Source organism: Doryrhamphus excisus, chromosome 17, assembly GCF_030265055.1.
Source record: "Doryrhamphus excisus isolate RoL2022-K1 chromosome 17, RoL_Dexc_1.0, whole genome shotgun sequence".
Taxonomy (NCBI): domain Eukaryota; kingdom Metazoa; phylum Chordata; class Actinopteri; order Syngnathiformes; family Syngnathidae; genus Doryrhamphus; species Doryrhamphus excisus.
The window spans coordinates 16,801,563-16,819,629 of NC_080482.1; the positions used below are offsets into that span (position 1 = coordinate 16,801,563).

The following is an 18,067-nucleotide window of genomic DNA, read 5'->3' on the forward strand; positions in this document are numbered from 1 at the left end:
GACGCCCATAAAGCTAATGCTTAGCTTAATTATTCATAGGAATGAATATGCGACTATTCCCGCAGAACATGAAGTATGTGAAGAAAATCGAAAAAAAAAAAAAGAGTTATGGGAAGTTGCTGTTGTTCACGGCACCATAAAACATCTGTCACTTGTGCTGAGCCGGGATAATCGTCAAATTCAATTTGCAGACAATTTGCCCCCCGCAACCGTCCCCCCTGTCCCCCCAGGCGAGAATGCAAAAATATGTTTGAAGCAAGAAAAATACAATTCAATTTCTTCTGCCTCACAATGTCACAACACACTTTGGGATTCCAAGAACCGCAGCTCCTTCATTACCGGGGGCACTCATGCAGCCCCATGCCGTGGAAAAAATTCCATGCTACTCACTTATGTTGCCAAATATTTCGCCTATTTATCATTTTCAGTGCATAAGAAGTACTTGGACTAACCGATAGCATCCTTGAGGTACTTGTGTCCGATCAGTTTGAGGTACTCTTCTATGGCTTTGGTGGCCAGAGTGTTCTCTCTGAAGATAAGGTGTTCCCGGTCGATGAATCTGTCTACCTCGCACATCGCCATGTCTGACAGGAAGTCCTGGAAAGACATCGAAGCATTAAAAGTACGTCAAGAAAAAACAAAAAAAACAAAGCAAAAGCAAGAAAATTTTTAACTATAATGATGAAAATGGTAATATTAATGATGATTATAATGATGGTAATAATGATAAAGATTATAACAACAATGATAATATTTATAATAATAATATTACAATGAAAATAATAACAGGGGAAACAAGACAGTGGCATGAACATGATTATATCCTGCAAAAAGGGGTAGGCATTTATTAGCTTTTGCTTCAGCCTACTCCTTTTGGGCTTGGGATCAGATAGTTGAATACAAATGTAAATAATGGAAAGTTATATTTTGATTGATGTAAGAAATGCACTGTAATGATTCACATATTTGCCCAAATAAAGGGAAAAAAAAAATAAAAAAATAAAAATAAAAAAAGAACATGTACCTTTGCTTTCCCGGTGCTTTGCAAAATATGAACCAGCGCGCAGGCTACTTCCTCTTTGCTCTTGACGCTCAACACGGGCTCCAGCACGGCGCACAGCGTGCGGTAGTTGTTGGTCACGTACTCGGCGAACTCCTTGTACAGCTCCATGGGAAGGATGTTCATGGTCTGGAAGCGGGATTTGAGGCGGAGGGATGCGTTGATGATCTTGCCGCCCCCGACGCCTGCCCCCTTGGTGAGGACGCTGGGCTGGATGACGGGGTACCACTGCTCGACAAACTGGCGCCCGGTGATGCTGGAGATGGGGATGCTCACCAGGCCCAGGTATGTGCTCTTCTCCTTCGAGGAAACGACGCAAGCGTATTTGCTCATCAAGACTCATCAACCGTGTCAAAGAATAATCAACTTTCCGCAAAGTAGGATAGGACATTTTCATAGTTAGAGCATAAAAAGCCATCTAAATACACCTTTTTGATACTATTAGAGCCCTATAGATTTGAAATAGCATCCCTATATCCACCTTTATACTCATACTATCCAGCATAGAAGATATAATACAACATTTAAGACATAAATAAGACTCATACATGTGTGTTGCTGTAAATGTGTTCCGGTGGCAAGAACAGGAAGTGACATCAGGGGGGTTCAGAGTCGAGTTTAACTCGGCACGGCAAACGGCTGCAACAGTAGCTCGGGAATACTGTGCCTGTTGTGAGATCATTCCAGACTGTTTTTCCGGCCATCAAGTCTGGTGCTTGTGTGTCTCAGTCAGTAAAGTTACCGTAATGTTGACTGAGACACACAAGCACCAGACTTGATGGCTGGAAACAGCTGAAAAACAGGCTGGAACGATCTCACAACAGTCACAGTATTCCCGAGCTACTGTTGCAGCCGTTTGCCGTGCCGAGTTAAACTCGACTCTGAACCCCCCTGATGTCACTTCCTGTTCTTGCCACCGGAACACATTTACAGCAACACACGTGTATGAGTCTTATTTATGTCTTAAATGTCGTATTATATCTTCTATGCTGGATAGTATGAGTATAAAGGTGGATATAGGGATGCTATTTCAAATCTATAGGGCTCTAAAGTGTCTTTAGATGGCTTTCTATGCTCTAACTATGAAAATGTCCCATCCCATATTTCTGGCCACCTTATGTTGCATATTTGTAATATGAGGTTTCCAGCTCATATTTTCATCTATTGTGATTCCCAGAAATGTATTTTTTTTCACCCTTTCAATGTCAACACCGTCTACAGTAAACCTCGGATATATCGGATTCAATTGTTCCCACTGGTTTTGTCCGATATAAGCGAAATCCGTTATATGCGTATACCGGAAAATGTCCGTTTTACGCATATATGGGATTTATATCCGGTATATGCGTAAATGGGATTTTATCCGTTATAAAAAGACACTTCCTTGACTATGTTTCCAATGTACCTGGACGCGCAGGCAACGCTGCAAACGCTGCAAATGACGTCGTATAGCGGCCTGTCACCATTCGGCGAATCGGAGCGCCACGATGCGGCCATCCGATATATGCCAGGGAAATTTCATGGAAATGCATTGGAACGGGACTGGAGATTTTGTCCGAAATAGGCGAAATCCGTTATAAAAAATCCGATATATGCAATGAATTTTTATTGGAAATGCATTACAGAAAAATTGGTTCTTTTTTATCTGTCCGTTGTGAGAGAATTTCCGATATATCCGAGTCCGATATATCCGAGGTTTACTGTATTTGTATTGTCATAATATAATGAGGACAAACAACATAATTTTAAAGATAATATTAATATTATAACAAAGAAAAGAAAATAAAGTTATAATTTTCCAAAAATAAGATTGCGGAAGTTACAATGTTAAAAAAATAAAGTCAAAATATTATGGAAGGGGTGTCCAAAGTGTGGCCCATTTGAGGCCTGCTGGGACATTTTGAGTGAAGTCGATACTTCAGTGATATGACAAAGCTGAGACGAAATATGTAAATCTATCATCTGCACCGTTTGGTAACCAAAATGCTAACTGGTGTCTTGATGCGTACGTGCCAAAGTTCACCTTGCGTCTCTTCTTGTCCGTCTCTTTGTAGAGGTGAAGGCGTAGGTTGCGGACGGCCGGCAGGTTATTGAACTCAAAGTGTTCCCCCCAGAAGACGGTGTCGGTGCGCGGCTTGCTGGTGGTGCGAGCGTACAGCATGTCGTCCAGGCACAGTTCGCAGTAGTAGCGCTTCTTAGCCGGCAGCTCGCGGGCCTCGATGATCCACAGCTTGAGCACGTTGTCCACTCGCCGGCTGTTGTCCTGTGTGGATGGGACGGGACGGGACGGGACGGGGGCGGCGGGGTCAGAGAAGGTGTGAAGGCGACACGGAGGCTGGAGGTGGGTGTGAATGGAACGTACAGGAGGACTTGACACACCATGAGAAACATTAGACAATGACGACTCGCATGAGGGACAGGAAATGGCGGCGAGAGACGGCACGTCTCCGTCACCATCAACAAAGACGCTGTGCTATTTTTAACAAGCTGACTGCAGGCTGAGTCACTTCAATTAGGCAGAAATGTCACTGTTGTCAGCCCCCCCCCGTCGGCATCCGATCATTTAGACGCCTCGGCGCACCGCAGTCAACGCCATCAGGACTAAAAACTCCTTCGTTTCTTTGCTCTTTTGGAGAGAGGGAGCACGACTGAGGCGTAATTAATTGTTTAAAAGTGGCGGACATCTGGTGGCGCGCTTTGCTTCAACGCACATGCGCCGCACGCCCTTAATTCGTCCTGGTATTTTTACTACCCTCACAGGACACTACATTAGGGACGCCTGTGCAATCAGCCAACACGAGAAAAATTATTATTATTTTTTTTTCTTAATAATAATGTATTTAATAATGCGTCTTATTATTATTTTTTTCTTCTAATATTACAAGTTTATCTTGTAAAAATTAAATATATTTTTTTTTATTTTATTTTAGCAGTGATGGCAATGCAGTGATGGAATTGACGCACTTTTATGGCAAATGTTGATCTGAAATCTGAGGAAAACAGTAGCTATTAAGCATCTCTACTTTCCTTTGTGGCAAGCAAACAATTGTGATTAAAGAGACACTAAGAGTGTCATTAGAGATGGAACTAATTGACACACGTTTATGGTAAATGTTGATCTGAAATCTGAGGAAAAGAGTAGATATTAAGCATCTCTACTTTCCTACGTGGCAAGCAAACAATTGTGATTAAAGAGACACTAAGAGTGTCATTAGAGATGGAACTAATTGACACACGTTTATGGTAAATGTTGATCTGAAATCTGAGGAAAAGAGTAGATATTAAGCATCTCTACTTTCCTACGTGGCAAGCAAACAATTGTGATTAAAGAGACACTAAGAGCGTTATTAGAGATGGAACTAATTGACACACTTTTATGGCAAATGTTGATCTGAAATCTGAGGAAAAGAGTAGATATTAAGCATCTCTACTTTCCTTTGTGGCAAGCAAACAATTGTGATTAAAGAGACACTGAGAGCATTATTAGAGATGGAACTAATGATGCACTTTTATGGCAAATGTTGATCTGAAATCTGAGGAAAAGAGTAGATATTAAGCATCTCTACTTTCCTTTGTGGCAAGCAAACAATTGTGATTAAAGAGACACTAGAGCGTTATTAGTGATGGAATTAATTGACGCACTTTTATGGCAAATGTTGATCTGAAATCTGAGGAAAACAGTAGATATTCAGCATCTTTACCCCGGAGAAAACCCACGCATGCACGGGGAGAACATGCAAACTCCACACAGAGATAACCGAGGGTGGAATTGAACTTGGGTCTCCCAGCTGTGAGGCCTGCACGCTAACCATTTGTCCACCGTGCAGCCTGTTGTAAATGTAAAATACATAAAATATAAAATCCGTAAAAATACAGTATTATACCGTATAATACCGTATTATACTATATATTTTTTTAAATTCAGATTTTAAAAAATTGAGCAAAAAGTAGAAGCAAACTTTCTTTTCTGATGAATGCATGGATGGAAGTTTTTGTTCCTCAATTATTCAATAACAAATATTGCCACTTTTGAACAACTGTATCCAAATTCGGCCATGTTTGTCCTTGGAGGAGGTCTGCGTTCAGATGAGTGACTATCAAGTTTCAAGAGTTGAGTAAGAGTTGGAAAATATGAAGTCATGTATAATGTTGCAGCAAGGGTAAATAATTCCAATCATGCAAATATTTGTCTTTGCGGTGACTCTTCTCTGGCTCTGATCTGACATGTGTGTGTGTGTGTGTGTGTGTGTGTGTGTGTGTGTGCGTCGCCAGGACCCCCACAGTCTGAGCATCTGGACACAACATCCAGCCCGGCCCACGGTTCATCTCACTAATACTTCCTAGTGGCCGCTTGCCATGAAAGAGACACCGCACGGCTGTGCTAATCAACTTGTGGCCCGCAGACTAACTCTGAACTACACTTGGGCCCCACACAAATGGGCCCCACACAAATGGGCCCCACACAAATGGGCCCCACACGTATATTCCATTCCACAACAATCACAAATGAGTGCATGTGTCATCCTTCAAACAGAAGCCGAGGCAATGCTCTTTACATACACACAATCTGTGTATCCTTTGTGAAGTACAGATCATCACTCCTTTGTATTTTGCTTGGTTCTATTATCGCTCCTGGTCGAGGGAAAGCGTGACACCAGCAATTCTTTACCACAACACCAGGGGGTGATGTTGTCCTCAGAGTCCACTCAGTGAGCAACTCGTCCACATGAAAAAATATAAATATTTTTTCAATAATAACAATTTTATTTTGCTTTATTTGTTTGTCATAATATAATGACTTTAAAAAAATATGTATATTTGAAATATTGCAAATTACATACATTTTCCGAGTTTAAAATAACAATTGTGATTAAAGACACTAAGAGCGTTATTAAGATGGAAGTAATTGATGCACTTTTATGGCAAATGTTGATCTGAAATCTGAGGAAAAGAGTAGATATGAAGCTTCTCCACTTTCCTTTGTGGCAAGCAAACAATTGTGATTAAAGAGACACTAAGAGCGTTATTAGAGATGGAACTAATTGACGCACTTTTATGGCAAATGTTGATCTGAAATCTGAGGAAAAGGCTGTGCAAGAGCCTGAAAGTCATATTAGAAACAGCAGGACGGCGTAGCATCATCCAGTCTTGACTTTCGTGGCAAGCAAACAATTGTGATTAAAAAGACGCTAAGAGTGTTATTAGAGATGGAACTAATTGACGCACTTTTATAGCAAATGTTGATCTGAAATCTGAGGAAAAGAGTAGATATTAAGCATCTCTACTTTCCTTTGTGGCAAGCAAACACTTGTGATTAAAGAGACACTGAGATCGTTATTAGAGATGGAACTAATTGACGCACTTTTATGGCAAATGTTGATCTGAAATCTGAGGAAAAGAGTAGATATTAAGCATCTCTACTTTCCTTTGTGGCAAGCAAACAATTGTGATTAAAGAGACACTAAGAGCGTTATTAGAGATGGAACTAATTGACGCACTTTTATAGCAAATGTTGATCTGAAATCTGAGGAAAAGGCTGTGCAACAGCCTGAAAGTCATATAAGAAACGGCAGGACGGCGTAGCATCATCCAGTCTTGACTTTCGTGGCAAGCAAACAATTGTGATTAAAGAGACACTAAGAGCGTTATTAGAGATGGAACTAATTGACGCACTTTTATGGCAAATGTTGATCTGAAATCTGAGGGAAAAAGTAGATATTAAGCATCTCTACTTTCCTTTATGGCAAGCAAGCAATTGTGATTAAAGAGACACTAAGAGCGTTATTAGAAATGGAATTAATTGACGCACTTTTATGGCAAATGTTGATCTGAAATCTGAGGAAAACAGTAGATATTAAGCATCTCTACTTTCATTTGTGGCAAGCAAACAATTGTGATTAAAGAGACACTAAGAGCGTTATTAGAGATGGAACTAATTGACGCACTTTTATAGCAAATGTTGATCTGAAATCTGAGGAAAAGAGTAGATATTAAGCATCTCTACTTTCCTTTGTGGCAAGCAAACAATTGCGATTAAAGAGACACTGAGAGCGTTATTAGAGATGGAACTAATTGACGCACTTTTATGGCAAATGTTGATCTGAAATCCGAGGAAAAGAGTAGATATTAAGCATCTGTACTTTCCTTTGTGGCAAGCAAACAATTGTGATTAAAGAGACACTGAGAGCGTTATTAAAAATGGAACTAATTGACGCACTTTTATGGCAAATGTTGATCTGAAATCCGAGGAAAAGAGTAGATATTAAGCATCTGTACTTTCCTTTGTGGCAAGCAAACAATTGTGATTAAAGAGACACTGAGAGCTTTAGTAAAGATGGAACTCATTGACACACTTTTATGGCAAATGTTGATCTGAAATCTGAGGAAAAGGCTGTGCAACAGCCTGAAAGTCATATAAGAAACGGCAGGACGGCGTAGCATCATCCAGTCTTGACTTTCGTGGCAAGCAAACAATTGTGATTAAAAAGACACTGAGAGCGTTATTAGAGATGGAACTAATTGACGCACTTTTATAGCAAATGTTGATCTGAAATCTGAGGAAAAGAGTAGATATTAAGCATCTGTACTTTCCTTTGTGGCAAGCAAACAATTGTGATTAAAGAGACACTGAGATCGTTATTAGAGATGGAACTAATTGACGCACTTTTATGGCAAATGTTGATCTGAAATCTGAGGAAAAGGCTGCGCAAAGCCTGAAAGTCATATAAAAACCAGGGTTCAGAGGGGGAGGTACGAGCCGGCGGAACAGCGTAGCATCATCCAGTCTTGACTTTGGATCCAGTTTACACTGTGATTGGCTTCTTTTTCCACTTGAATGACAGCTAAGAAGGTTAAAACGTGAGATGTACAGTTTAGGAATGGAATGTTTGCCGATGGAATAAACGGATCCCGTTGTTGTGTTTTGTTAAGCGGGTGGCTTGCGTCCTACTGGTAAAACGGCGTCAGGAGCTGGCGGAGCTTGGGGAGGTTGTGAGAAGATCCACACAGACACGAGACACGAGACACGAGACACGAGACACGAGACACGAGACACGAGACACGAGACAAAGAAGATGGACATGCAGCCAAGGTGGGACGGGGAGGAGAGAGAGAGACACGCAGACATTTTTTTGGTTCTTTCCTCTTTCTCTCCCCTCACCTTGTTGGGCTTGACGGCTCTCTGCAGGTTCTCGATCCATTTGTCTCTCTCGGCCGCCGAGCGACACGCAAAGCACTTGGTTCCCGACGCCGTGGTCACCTGAGATTACAGCCAACGGCAAACCAACATCCAGAGACGTTAGTTAGCAGGGAACGCCGACGGAGTCACGTGTCCACCGCACTCATGGGGGGGGGTTAGGGGTGGGAATGTGTGTGTATATGTGTGTATATGTGTGTATATGTGTGTGTGTTTACAAATAAAGCGTCTCACCTCAAAGCAGTACTCCTGACCCAGGATGCTGGAGTGTACTGGCTTGATGATGGCGTCCTCGTCCAGCGTGAGGTCCAGCGCCTCGGCTGCGCTGCTGGGAGACAGCAAGGACTCATGGGAGTGCGACTCTTTGAAGCTTTGCATCAAACGCGTCCTGCGGGAGGGAGGATGAGGATGAGGAGGAGGGGTGGGATGGGATGGGGTGGGGTGGAAAGGTGAGCGAGGCGGGGGGTGGGTCGGGGGCAGGGTAGGCAGCAACAATAACAACACAGTTGCTGGCTATTCAAACTGGGGCCCAAATACACACAAATATTATTATTAACAGCGGAGTACTCATTAGGTTTCATTTCACAAATATCGCAGTTTTTTTGTGGTGTTGGTCAAATATATTTGATATATTCATATATTGCAGGGGTGTCCAAATGATAAAAATATAAAAATATAATTTAACAAGAAAAAGACAACAGAAAAAATTGAAAGGATATTAGAAAAAATAAATATATTATTATTATTATTATTATTATTATTATATATATTTAGATCGATAGATAGACTTCTTTATTGTCATTGCACAATAACACAGCAGTGAAATTGCCAACGAAATGTTGTTGCCTGGCTCCCGTATAATAAATAATAATAATAATAATAATAATAATAATAATAATAATAATAATAATAATAATAATAATAATAATAATAATTTGGAGAATAAATAGATGACATCCACAAATGAACAACAATGTACGGCGTAAACAGTAAATTGCACAATTAATTTAAATAATTTTGAATAAATAATAATAATATTATCTCGCCCAAAGACAGCTGGGATAGGCTCCAGCACCCCCCTGCAACCCTCGTGAGGAAAAGCGGTAGAAAATTAATGAATATTATTATTATTATTATTATTATTATTATTATTATTATTATTATTATTATTATTATTATTATTATTATTATTATTATTATTATTATTATTATTATTAGAAGGAACAAACAAAGTTGTCATTTTTGTAAAATTAGGTTGTGGAAAAAGTTTTAATGCTAAAATCATAAAGTAAAAGAAATAAAAATAAACTCAAATATTACAAGAATTAAAAAATATTCCAATGATAAAAAGTCACAATTTTCCAAGAATTAATGTGTATTTTTTGTGGCATAAAGCAGAAATATTAAAAAATATGTTTTTTATGTTATATTTTTATGTTATAATCCTGTATTATGAGAATCAAACAAAATAAAGAGATACATATGTCATATGTATGTCAAGTTATCGATACCGGTATCGGCTGATATCGGTATCAGAAATTAACAGTTGAACAATATTGGTATATCGTTTTTGGCAAAAAAGCCAATATCGGACATCTCTAATTAAAATAGTAATTTTACTAAAATAAAGTCAAAATATTGCAGTCTGAAAAAAAGTCCCAATTCTACTGTAATAGTAACTGTACAATATCAAAGTATGGAAAAACACCCCTGCTATATTTATTGCTGTATTTTATACAGTGGTGTGCTGTCGGGGCCAGCAAAGCCTTCTCTGCTGGCCCCATGGTCATTCATAACCATGACCATGTGGTCAAAGGCTAGGGATGGGCGATATTTGGATATTTTTAAAATATTTACATATTTCTTTTAGGCACGATACGAAAAATTAGCATATGCTTCAAATCAATATAGACTGGATTTGATGCGGCGATCACATGTTTCAAGATGGCACCGCCCCATCTTGTTAGGTTTCTAGGTTGCCTATCGCGCCATTGTTTACACTTGGGAGCAGCTGCTAGCTTTAAGCACCCCTTCGCTACGCCAAACGACCGGATATATGCGGCGATACGGAGGAGGAGAGGCCGTATAGCGGTATAAAGTTTAGTATAAAAAAACTGTGTTTACTGTCTGTCGTCATGGGAAACGTTATTATTTCAGCAGCTATTTTTCTATACGAGTGTTTACAATTGAATACAACTTTATTCGCAGATATTATTGATATCGTATATCGATATTCAACCGAAATATATTGTGATGTTTTTTTGAGTTTTGGTCCATATTGTCCAGCCCTATAAGAGGCTATGTTTTCCATTCCACTTTCTCATGCACTCATGATTATTCTTCTTATAATGATGAACGGTCTATGATTCAACACTAAGCAACTATCTCAGGGGTCTCAAACTCATGGCCCGCGGGCGGATGCTAGTTTGAGGCCCCCGCCTTGATATGAAAGTTTAATTTGTTTAATTTGTTTTTTGATTTGCTTATTTATTTTTCCATCTTATTTTGTGTTGAAAAATAAAAATTAATATTAAACATTTATTTAATAATTTAATAATAAATAAAAAATAATTTGTTCATTTTTTTCATTTGTTTTTTGATTTGCTTATTTATTTTTCCATCTTATTTTGTGTCAAAAAATAAAAAATTAACATTGTTTTTTTTAAAATAATTTAATAATAAATAAAAATTAATTTGTTAATTTGTTTAACTTGTTTCATTTTTTTGATTTGCTTATTTATTTTTCCATCTTATTTTGTGTCAAAAAATAAAAATTAACATTAAACATTTATTTAATAATTTAATAATAAATAAAAATTAATTTGTTAATTTGTTTCACTTGTTTCATTTTTTTTGATTTGCTGATTTATTTTCCCATCTTATTTTGTGTCAAAAAATAAAAATTAACATTAAACATTTATTTAATAATTTCATAATAAATAAAAATTAATGTGTTAATTTGTTTCACTTGTTTCATTTTTTTATTTGCTGATTTATTTTTCCATCTTATTTTGTGTCGAAAAATAAAAATTAACATTAAACATTTATTTAATAATTTAATAATAAATAAAAATTAATTTATAATAATTTATACTAATTTATTATAATTTAATGTTTTATCAGAGCTTTTGCAAAGAACCAAAGCACTGAAAAAGTGGAGGGTATAGCAGAAGCATTGAATACTATTATATATATATGAATATTTAATATAAATTAATATTTATTAATATTTTTATTATATATATCTTTTTTTAATTTTTAAATATATATATATATATATATATTTTTTTTAACCTGATGCGGCCCAGCCTCACCCACTAGCTCCAGTGGCCCCCAGGTAAATTGAGTTTGAGACCCCTGACCTATCTGCTGTCAAAAGAAGACAAGATTAATTTTCGGAAGTGGAAGGAAAAACTGACTGGAGTCGACTCACCCTAGAACCCGACAAGATACGTGGAACCCGCTGCTAAGAAGTGGAAATGGGAGGGGCTTCAGATCATCTCTTTGTGTGAACGTTCCTTCAGGCTAAAGTCATGAAAGACGACACCAGCATTGCTAGCGGTCGCTAACAGGCGGCCATGCTAGGATGCTGCATGCCGGAGGAAAAAGAAAGCAGAAGAGATGCTAAAGGATATCCCGTGATAGCCGTCTTGTCGAGTGTTCGATTCCAGCCCTCACCAAACCGTATGCCGATGCCCAACGAAGGGGTTGAGCGAGCGAGCGAGATAAAAATAGTCCAGGGAATGAGTCACATTGTTGGGAACACGAGGGGGCGAGCAAGAGGAAGCGAGGGAGAACAACTAACACGGATGACCACAGGGGAAGAGGCGGGGCTAGGCAGAGTGAAGCGCTGCACACTGACTTCTCTAAAGCTGACTTTAGAGGATAGAGGATAGATTCCTTGTACAACTCGGCCATCACTGACCTGTCCTGGTCGGCACTGCGGAAGCGGGGGAGGATCATGTGACGGAAGCTGCTGGTTCGATCCAGTTTGGGCTGACTCTTGGCCCTCTTGATGGAGCCCTTCAACCTTCTGCTGAGGAAACTCTGGAGCGGGGGAAGAGAGCCAAGATGGAGGGAGGGAGGAGAGGATGGACACGGCGAAGAGCGAGAGAAGGATGATGCATGACGGGAGAGAGAGAGAGCATGAGGTACATTTAATACCGCCATGACGTCGTCAGCGGCACCAGCAGCAGATAAGACGGCCTGCGGTGGGCGCTAGCGAGCAGCATGTGCCCAAGGAGCTTGCCACGTTGTCTCCTACTTCAACTTCCTGCCAGGAGAAACTCCGTGTGCTCATTAGGGACAACAGGAAGCGACGACTTATTCACAATTACTTTGTCAATAAAGTTGCAATTCAATTTCAATTGTCCACATATGCATGACTTATTCTTACTATGTTGAAATGAACATAAAAAATGTTTCTTTTGTTATTGTTGACGGTATTGCTATCCATCACCAACAAGTACCCACACAACATTTGGAACAGAAAAAATATTAGAAAAAAGGAGAAAAAAACAGGAAATCAAACAAAAAGAATACTACAAAATTAAAAAAATATTCTAATAATCTGACCAGTTTTATATTTATTCAAGTTAACTTAAGTAGCAAAAACCATTAATAAATGTTATATTATAATAATATTTACTTATATTACACGTATATATGTATATAGTTTAATTAATAATAATAATTAACAACAATAATTCATAATAATAATTCATAATAATAACTAATTAACTAAATAATTGTTTAATTAATTGTATATTTTATGCAAATTCAATATTTAATATATATATATATATAATATATTCAATATAATGAATAAATTTGGATGAATAATTAAATATTTATTTATATTACATATATATAAATATATGTATATAATTTAATTAATAATAATAATTAGTAATAATAACTATTAATTAGTTAATAGTTTAATTAATTGTATAATTTATGCACATTCAATATTTAATATGTATTTAATAATATATTCAATATCATAAATAAAATTGGATGAATAATTACATATTTATTTATATTCCACATATGTATATGTATATATATATACATATATGTATATAGTTTAATTAATAATAATTAATAATAATAACTAATAATTAATAGTTTAATTCATTGTATAATTTATGCAAATTCAATATTTAATATATATTTAATAATATATTCAATATAATAAATAAAATTGGATGAATAATTAAATATTTATTTATTTAGTGTCTACTCAACGTATGTTTCTCAACTGGTGGCTTGAGACCCGAAAATGGGTCGCAGTTGAATAGGCTGCAGCACCTCCCCCCCCCCCCCAAACTGCTAACTGGCTCTCAAAAAGTGACAATGAATATTTTCATGTAATTCATATGGATTAGGAAATGACATCTGAAGTGTATTTCTTCTTGTTTTAATATGTAGAAATGTATGAATGAATTGCCTCGTCGCACATCGAGGAGCATGGAGGAGCATGGAGGAGTAAAAAGGTTTAGTACGGCAGGAGCAGGATGAGCGGAGGGAAGCGACACTTTGTCATCTGGCGCCTTTGAAGGCCGTCTTGAGGCCACCACTGAACACTTGGCTCCATCTGCTGGTCCGCGGCTACATGTGATTGGATTAACCACGCTCCGTCTCACAGAGTCGGACCCCCCAACCCTGAATCACCAACAACCCAAGACGGAAACCTTGAAAGGTCAATCGTTTTTTTTTTTTTTTTGTCCAAATTGCCAAACAATGACGCAGATTTTAAGAAGTTCCACTGTGTTGCTTTGACACACTTCACTCGAAAGGAAACGACAACGCTCTCCTCTTAACGCATTGCGGTTGCAAACACACGCCAGCAGAGACCTGACGGGAATCAGAATCTATCCATCAAACACTTGAACGCGAACGCTGGTTGCCTGCTCATCAGGCCTTGACTTTAAACAGTGTTGATTATTTTTGGCCACAGGCGGAACGTGCTCTTCACTGCCAGCTTCTCTTTTCACTCCATCTTGCCGCTATGGCTTCTTATTCGTGTTATTTGGTCTGCTTCTACGTATACTCGACATCGGCCAGGGCTCTACATTAAAAACAAAAACTACTTGGAGAATCCTTAAGGTGAGAACTACTTGCCCCAACTTGCCCCATGTAAAATGAAAAGACTGCCATAATGACATCATGTCATTTTTGTGGCATCACATGAGAATCTGAAATAAAGATGAAATGATGATCATTTCTTGTGGTTGTTTTCCTACATAGATCATGACGTTGCATGGAAATCTGGATTGGCAAGAGACTTCTAGGCACTTTGCCTTTTACAAGTTGTGCACCACAATCAAACATTATTGAATAGACACATTTGTGTACTAGTAAAGTGTTTTGAATCCGGAAAAAATAAAATAATTTGTGAAAAATCCACCGAGAAATGGAAGCGCTAGATTTTGTAGAATGACGAACAATCCGTTCCAGACTCAAACTGGTAATTGCAAGAAGGGGAGCTTTCTGGACCTGAATCTAATCATTACAACAGTCACTTTTATTGCAAATGTTGATCCAGCGAACTGTATGTCAGAAGTAGACATTTTAATGGGAGTCTCAATTCAATTTTTTCCAACATTCTCTGGGGGGGGGGGGGGGGGGTCCCATAACCCCCAAATGTAACCCTCACGAATCAGAAGTAATAGAATGACAGACTAGCCATACCAGGGTGACACTGGCAACTGGAAAGAGAAGGTGCTGAAACTAATGTAATCATGAATACAGACATAAAAACATGTAAAATGAAAAGACTGCCATAATGATATCATGTCATTTTTGTGGCATCACATGAGAATCTGAAATAAAGATGAAATGATGATCATTTCTTGTGGTTGTTTTCCTACATAGATCATGACGTTGCATGGAAATCTGGATTGGCAAGAGACTTCTAGGCACTTTGCCTTTTACAAGTTGTGCACCACAATCAAACATTATTGAATAGACACATTTGTGTACTAGTAAAGTGTTTTGAATCCGGAAAAAATAAAATAATTTGTGAAAAATCCACCGAGAAATGGAAGCGCTAGATTTTGTAGAATGACGAACAATCCGTTCCAGACTCAAACTGGTAATTGCAAGAAGGGGAGCTTTCTGGACCTGAATCTAATCATTACAACAGTCACTTTTATTGCAAATGTTGATCCAGCGAACTGTATGTCAGAAGTAGACATTTTAATGGGAGTCTCAATTCAATTTTTTCCAACATTCTCTGGGGGGGGGGGGGGGGGGGGGGGGGGTCCCATAACCCCCAAATGTAACCCTCACGAATCAGAAGTAATAGAATGACAGACTAGCCATACCAGGGTGACACTGGCAACTGGAAAGAGAAGGTGCTGAAACTAATGTAATCATGAATACAGACATAAAAACATGTAAAATGAAAAGACTGCCATAATGATATCATGTCATTTTTGTGGCATCACATGAGAATCTGAAATAAAGATGAAATGATGATCATTTCTTGTGGTTGTTTTCCTACATAGATCATGACGTTGCATGGAAATCTGGATTGGCAAGAGACTTCTAGGCACTTTGCCTTTTACAAGTTGTGCACCACAATCAAACATTATTGAATAGACACATTTGTGTACTAGTAAAGTGTTTTGAATCCAGAAAAAAAAATGCTCAATGGTCAAACAATAATTTGTGAAAAATCCAGCGAGAAACGGAAGCGCTAGATTTTGTAGCTTGTGCAAAATCAGCACTTGGTATTGGATCTAATGGGTGGTGTTTCATTGTGACTAAGGATCGGTCGATATATCGGGACGATATTTGCGTTTTTTTCCTCGTATCGGTATCGACCGATACGCGCGTGGGTTCGCCGATGTATTTTTCCACGATTTTTCCATGATTTACAGTCAAGCATCCGCCGGGGGAGCTTTGTGTTGCCCCGGCGGCAGAGGACCCCGCAACACCCGTCGTCGCGGTACCCCGCCCCCACTGTCTGCTCTCTCCGAGCACGCACACACTACGACAGAAATGCTTTGCACATGGTTGAATATTTGCTGAATCCTACTGTGTTCAGTGTTTACATTTCAATAAATATTTGTTATCATGGTCATTTCTTCATCTAAATCAGGGGTCCCGAACACGCGGCCCGCGGGCCAAATGTGGCCCGCAGGACACTAGTTTGAGGCCCCCGCCTTGATATGAAAGTTTAATGTTTAAGTTTGATATGGATGCTGTATGGTATCATGTACCCAGAAAAAATGATTACGTTTGATTCATGTTCATGTTAAAGGTTAAATAACTGTTAATAGTTATCCTCCCTATCCGTGTGGAAGTGGTAAGTTTTTGGCTATTTAAGTTGAAAGGAAATAACTCGAAGGCTACCGTTTAGGTGGCTAGCTCTCTAGTTTGCGAGTTAGCATGTGTCTCGAGACCCTGCAGTTGCGCAATATGTTGTAAATAAAAAAAAGTATAAATGCGACTATAGTCGTGTTTTGTCATGTCTATAAAAAAAAGATTAAAAAAAGATAAAGAATTATATGTCAGAAAATACTTAGCAAAATATGTATAAATCAGGGGTCTCAAACATGCGGCTCGCGGTCCAAATGTGGCCCGCAGGACACTAGTTTGAGGCCCCCGCCTTGATATGAAAGTTTAATGTTTTGATATGGATGCTGTATGGTATCATGTACCCAGAAAAAATGATTACGTTTGATTCATGTTCATGTTAAAGGTTAAATAACTGTTAATAGTTATCCTCCCTATCCGTGTGGAAGTGGTAAGTTTTTGGCTATTTAAGTTGAAAGGAAATAACTTGAAGGCTATCGTTTAGGTGGCTAGCTCTCTAGTTTGCGAGTTAGCATGTGTCTCAAGACCCTGCAGTTGCGCAATATGTTGTAAATAAAAAGAGTATAAATGTGACTATAGTCGTGTTTTGTCATGTCTACAGGGCTCTAATAATGCTTTGTTCATTTTAATATGAAAAAAATCATTTGTCTACCCACCAACTATATGTGCTTTCTTAACTTTTTATTATTATTATTATATTTATTTATTACTGATTGATTGATTTTCTTTATTCTTGATTTGTTTATTTATTTTTCATCTTATTTTGTGCAGAAAAATAAAAATTAAGATATTTGAGAACAGTGGAATGTTTTATCAGAGCTTTTATTGTAGAAAATCAAAACCAAAGCAAAGTTTATTCATTTTTCTGTTTTTAATAAATGCGTTGTTTTTTTGTTTTTTTTTTGGAAAACCTGATGCGGCCCAGTCTCACCCAGGCCCTAGCTCCAGTGGCCCCCAGGTAAATTGAGTTTGAGACCCCTGATGTAAATTGAGGGATCAAAAGCAGTATCGACTACAAATATCGGCTGGGATAGGCTCCAGCACCCCCGCGACCCTCGTGAGGAAAAAGCGGTAGAAAATGAATGAATGTCTTAAATGACTTATTTATTCTTTGTTCATCTACTATATTGGGCGACACAAGTATAAAGTTGACTATAGGGGTGTTATTTCATATCTAGAGAGCTCTAATAAAGGTAAAACAACTTATTTAGGTTGTGACTACAAAAATAGGGTATGAGTATCAGAGTCCAGGGTGGACGCCGCCTCTCGCCCGAAGACAGCTGGGATAGGCTCCAGCACCCCCCGCGACCCTCGTGAGGAAAAAGCGGTAGAAAATGAATGAATGTCTTAAACGACTTATTTATTCTTTGTTCATCTGCTATATTGGGCGACACAAGTATAAAGTTGACTATAGGGATGTTATTTCATATCTAGAGAGCTCTGATAAAGGTAAAACAACTTATTTAGGTTGTAACTACAAAAATAGG

The 18,067-nt window shown here is 38.3% G+C and overlaps 1 protein-coding gene across 4 annotated transcripts in view; it reads right to left on the reverse strand.

Annotated features, from left to right (window-relative positions):
- The window catches only part of syngap1b (synaptic Ras GTPase activating protein 1b), a 180,510-nt gene that overhangs the window by 49,207 nt on the left and 113,236 nt on the right, over positions 1–18,067 (reverse strand). For all 4 annotated transcript variants that reach the window (XM_058053245.1, XM_058053243.1, XM_058053244.1 and 1 more), the window contains exons 6-11: positions 12,181–12,302; positions 8,490–8,643; positions 8,220–8,318; positions 3,084–3,323; positions 1,025–1,360; positions 453–597 (exon numbers count right to left, since the gene is read on the reverse strand). In XM_058053245.1, coding sequence (XP_057909228.1) covers positions 453–597; positions 1,025–1,360; positions 3,084–3,323; positions 8,220–8,318; positions 8,490–8,643; positions 12,181–12,302 — 1,096 coding nt within the window. The remainder of the gene's footprint in view (positions 1–452; positions 598–1,024; positions 1,361–3,083; positions 3,324–8,219; positions 8,319–8,489; positions 8,644–12,180; positions 12,303–18,067) is intronic.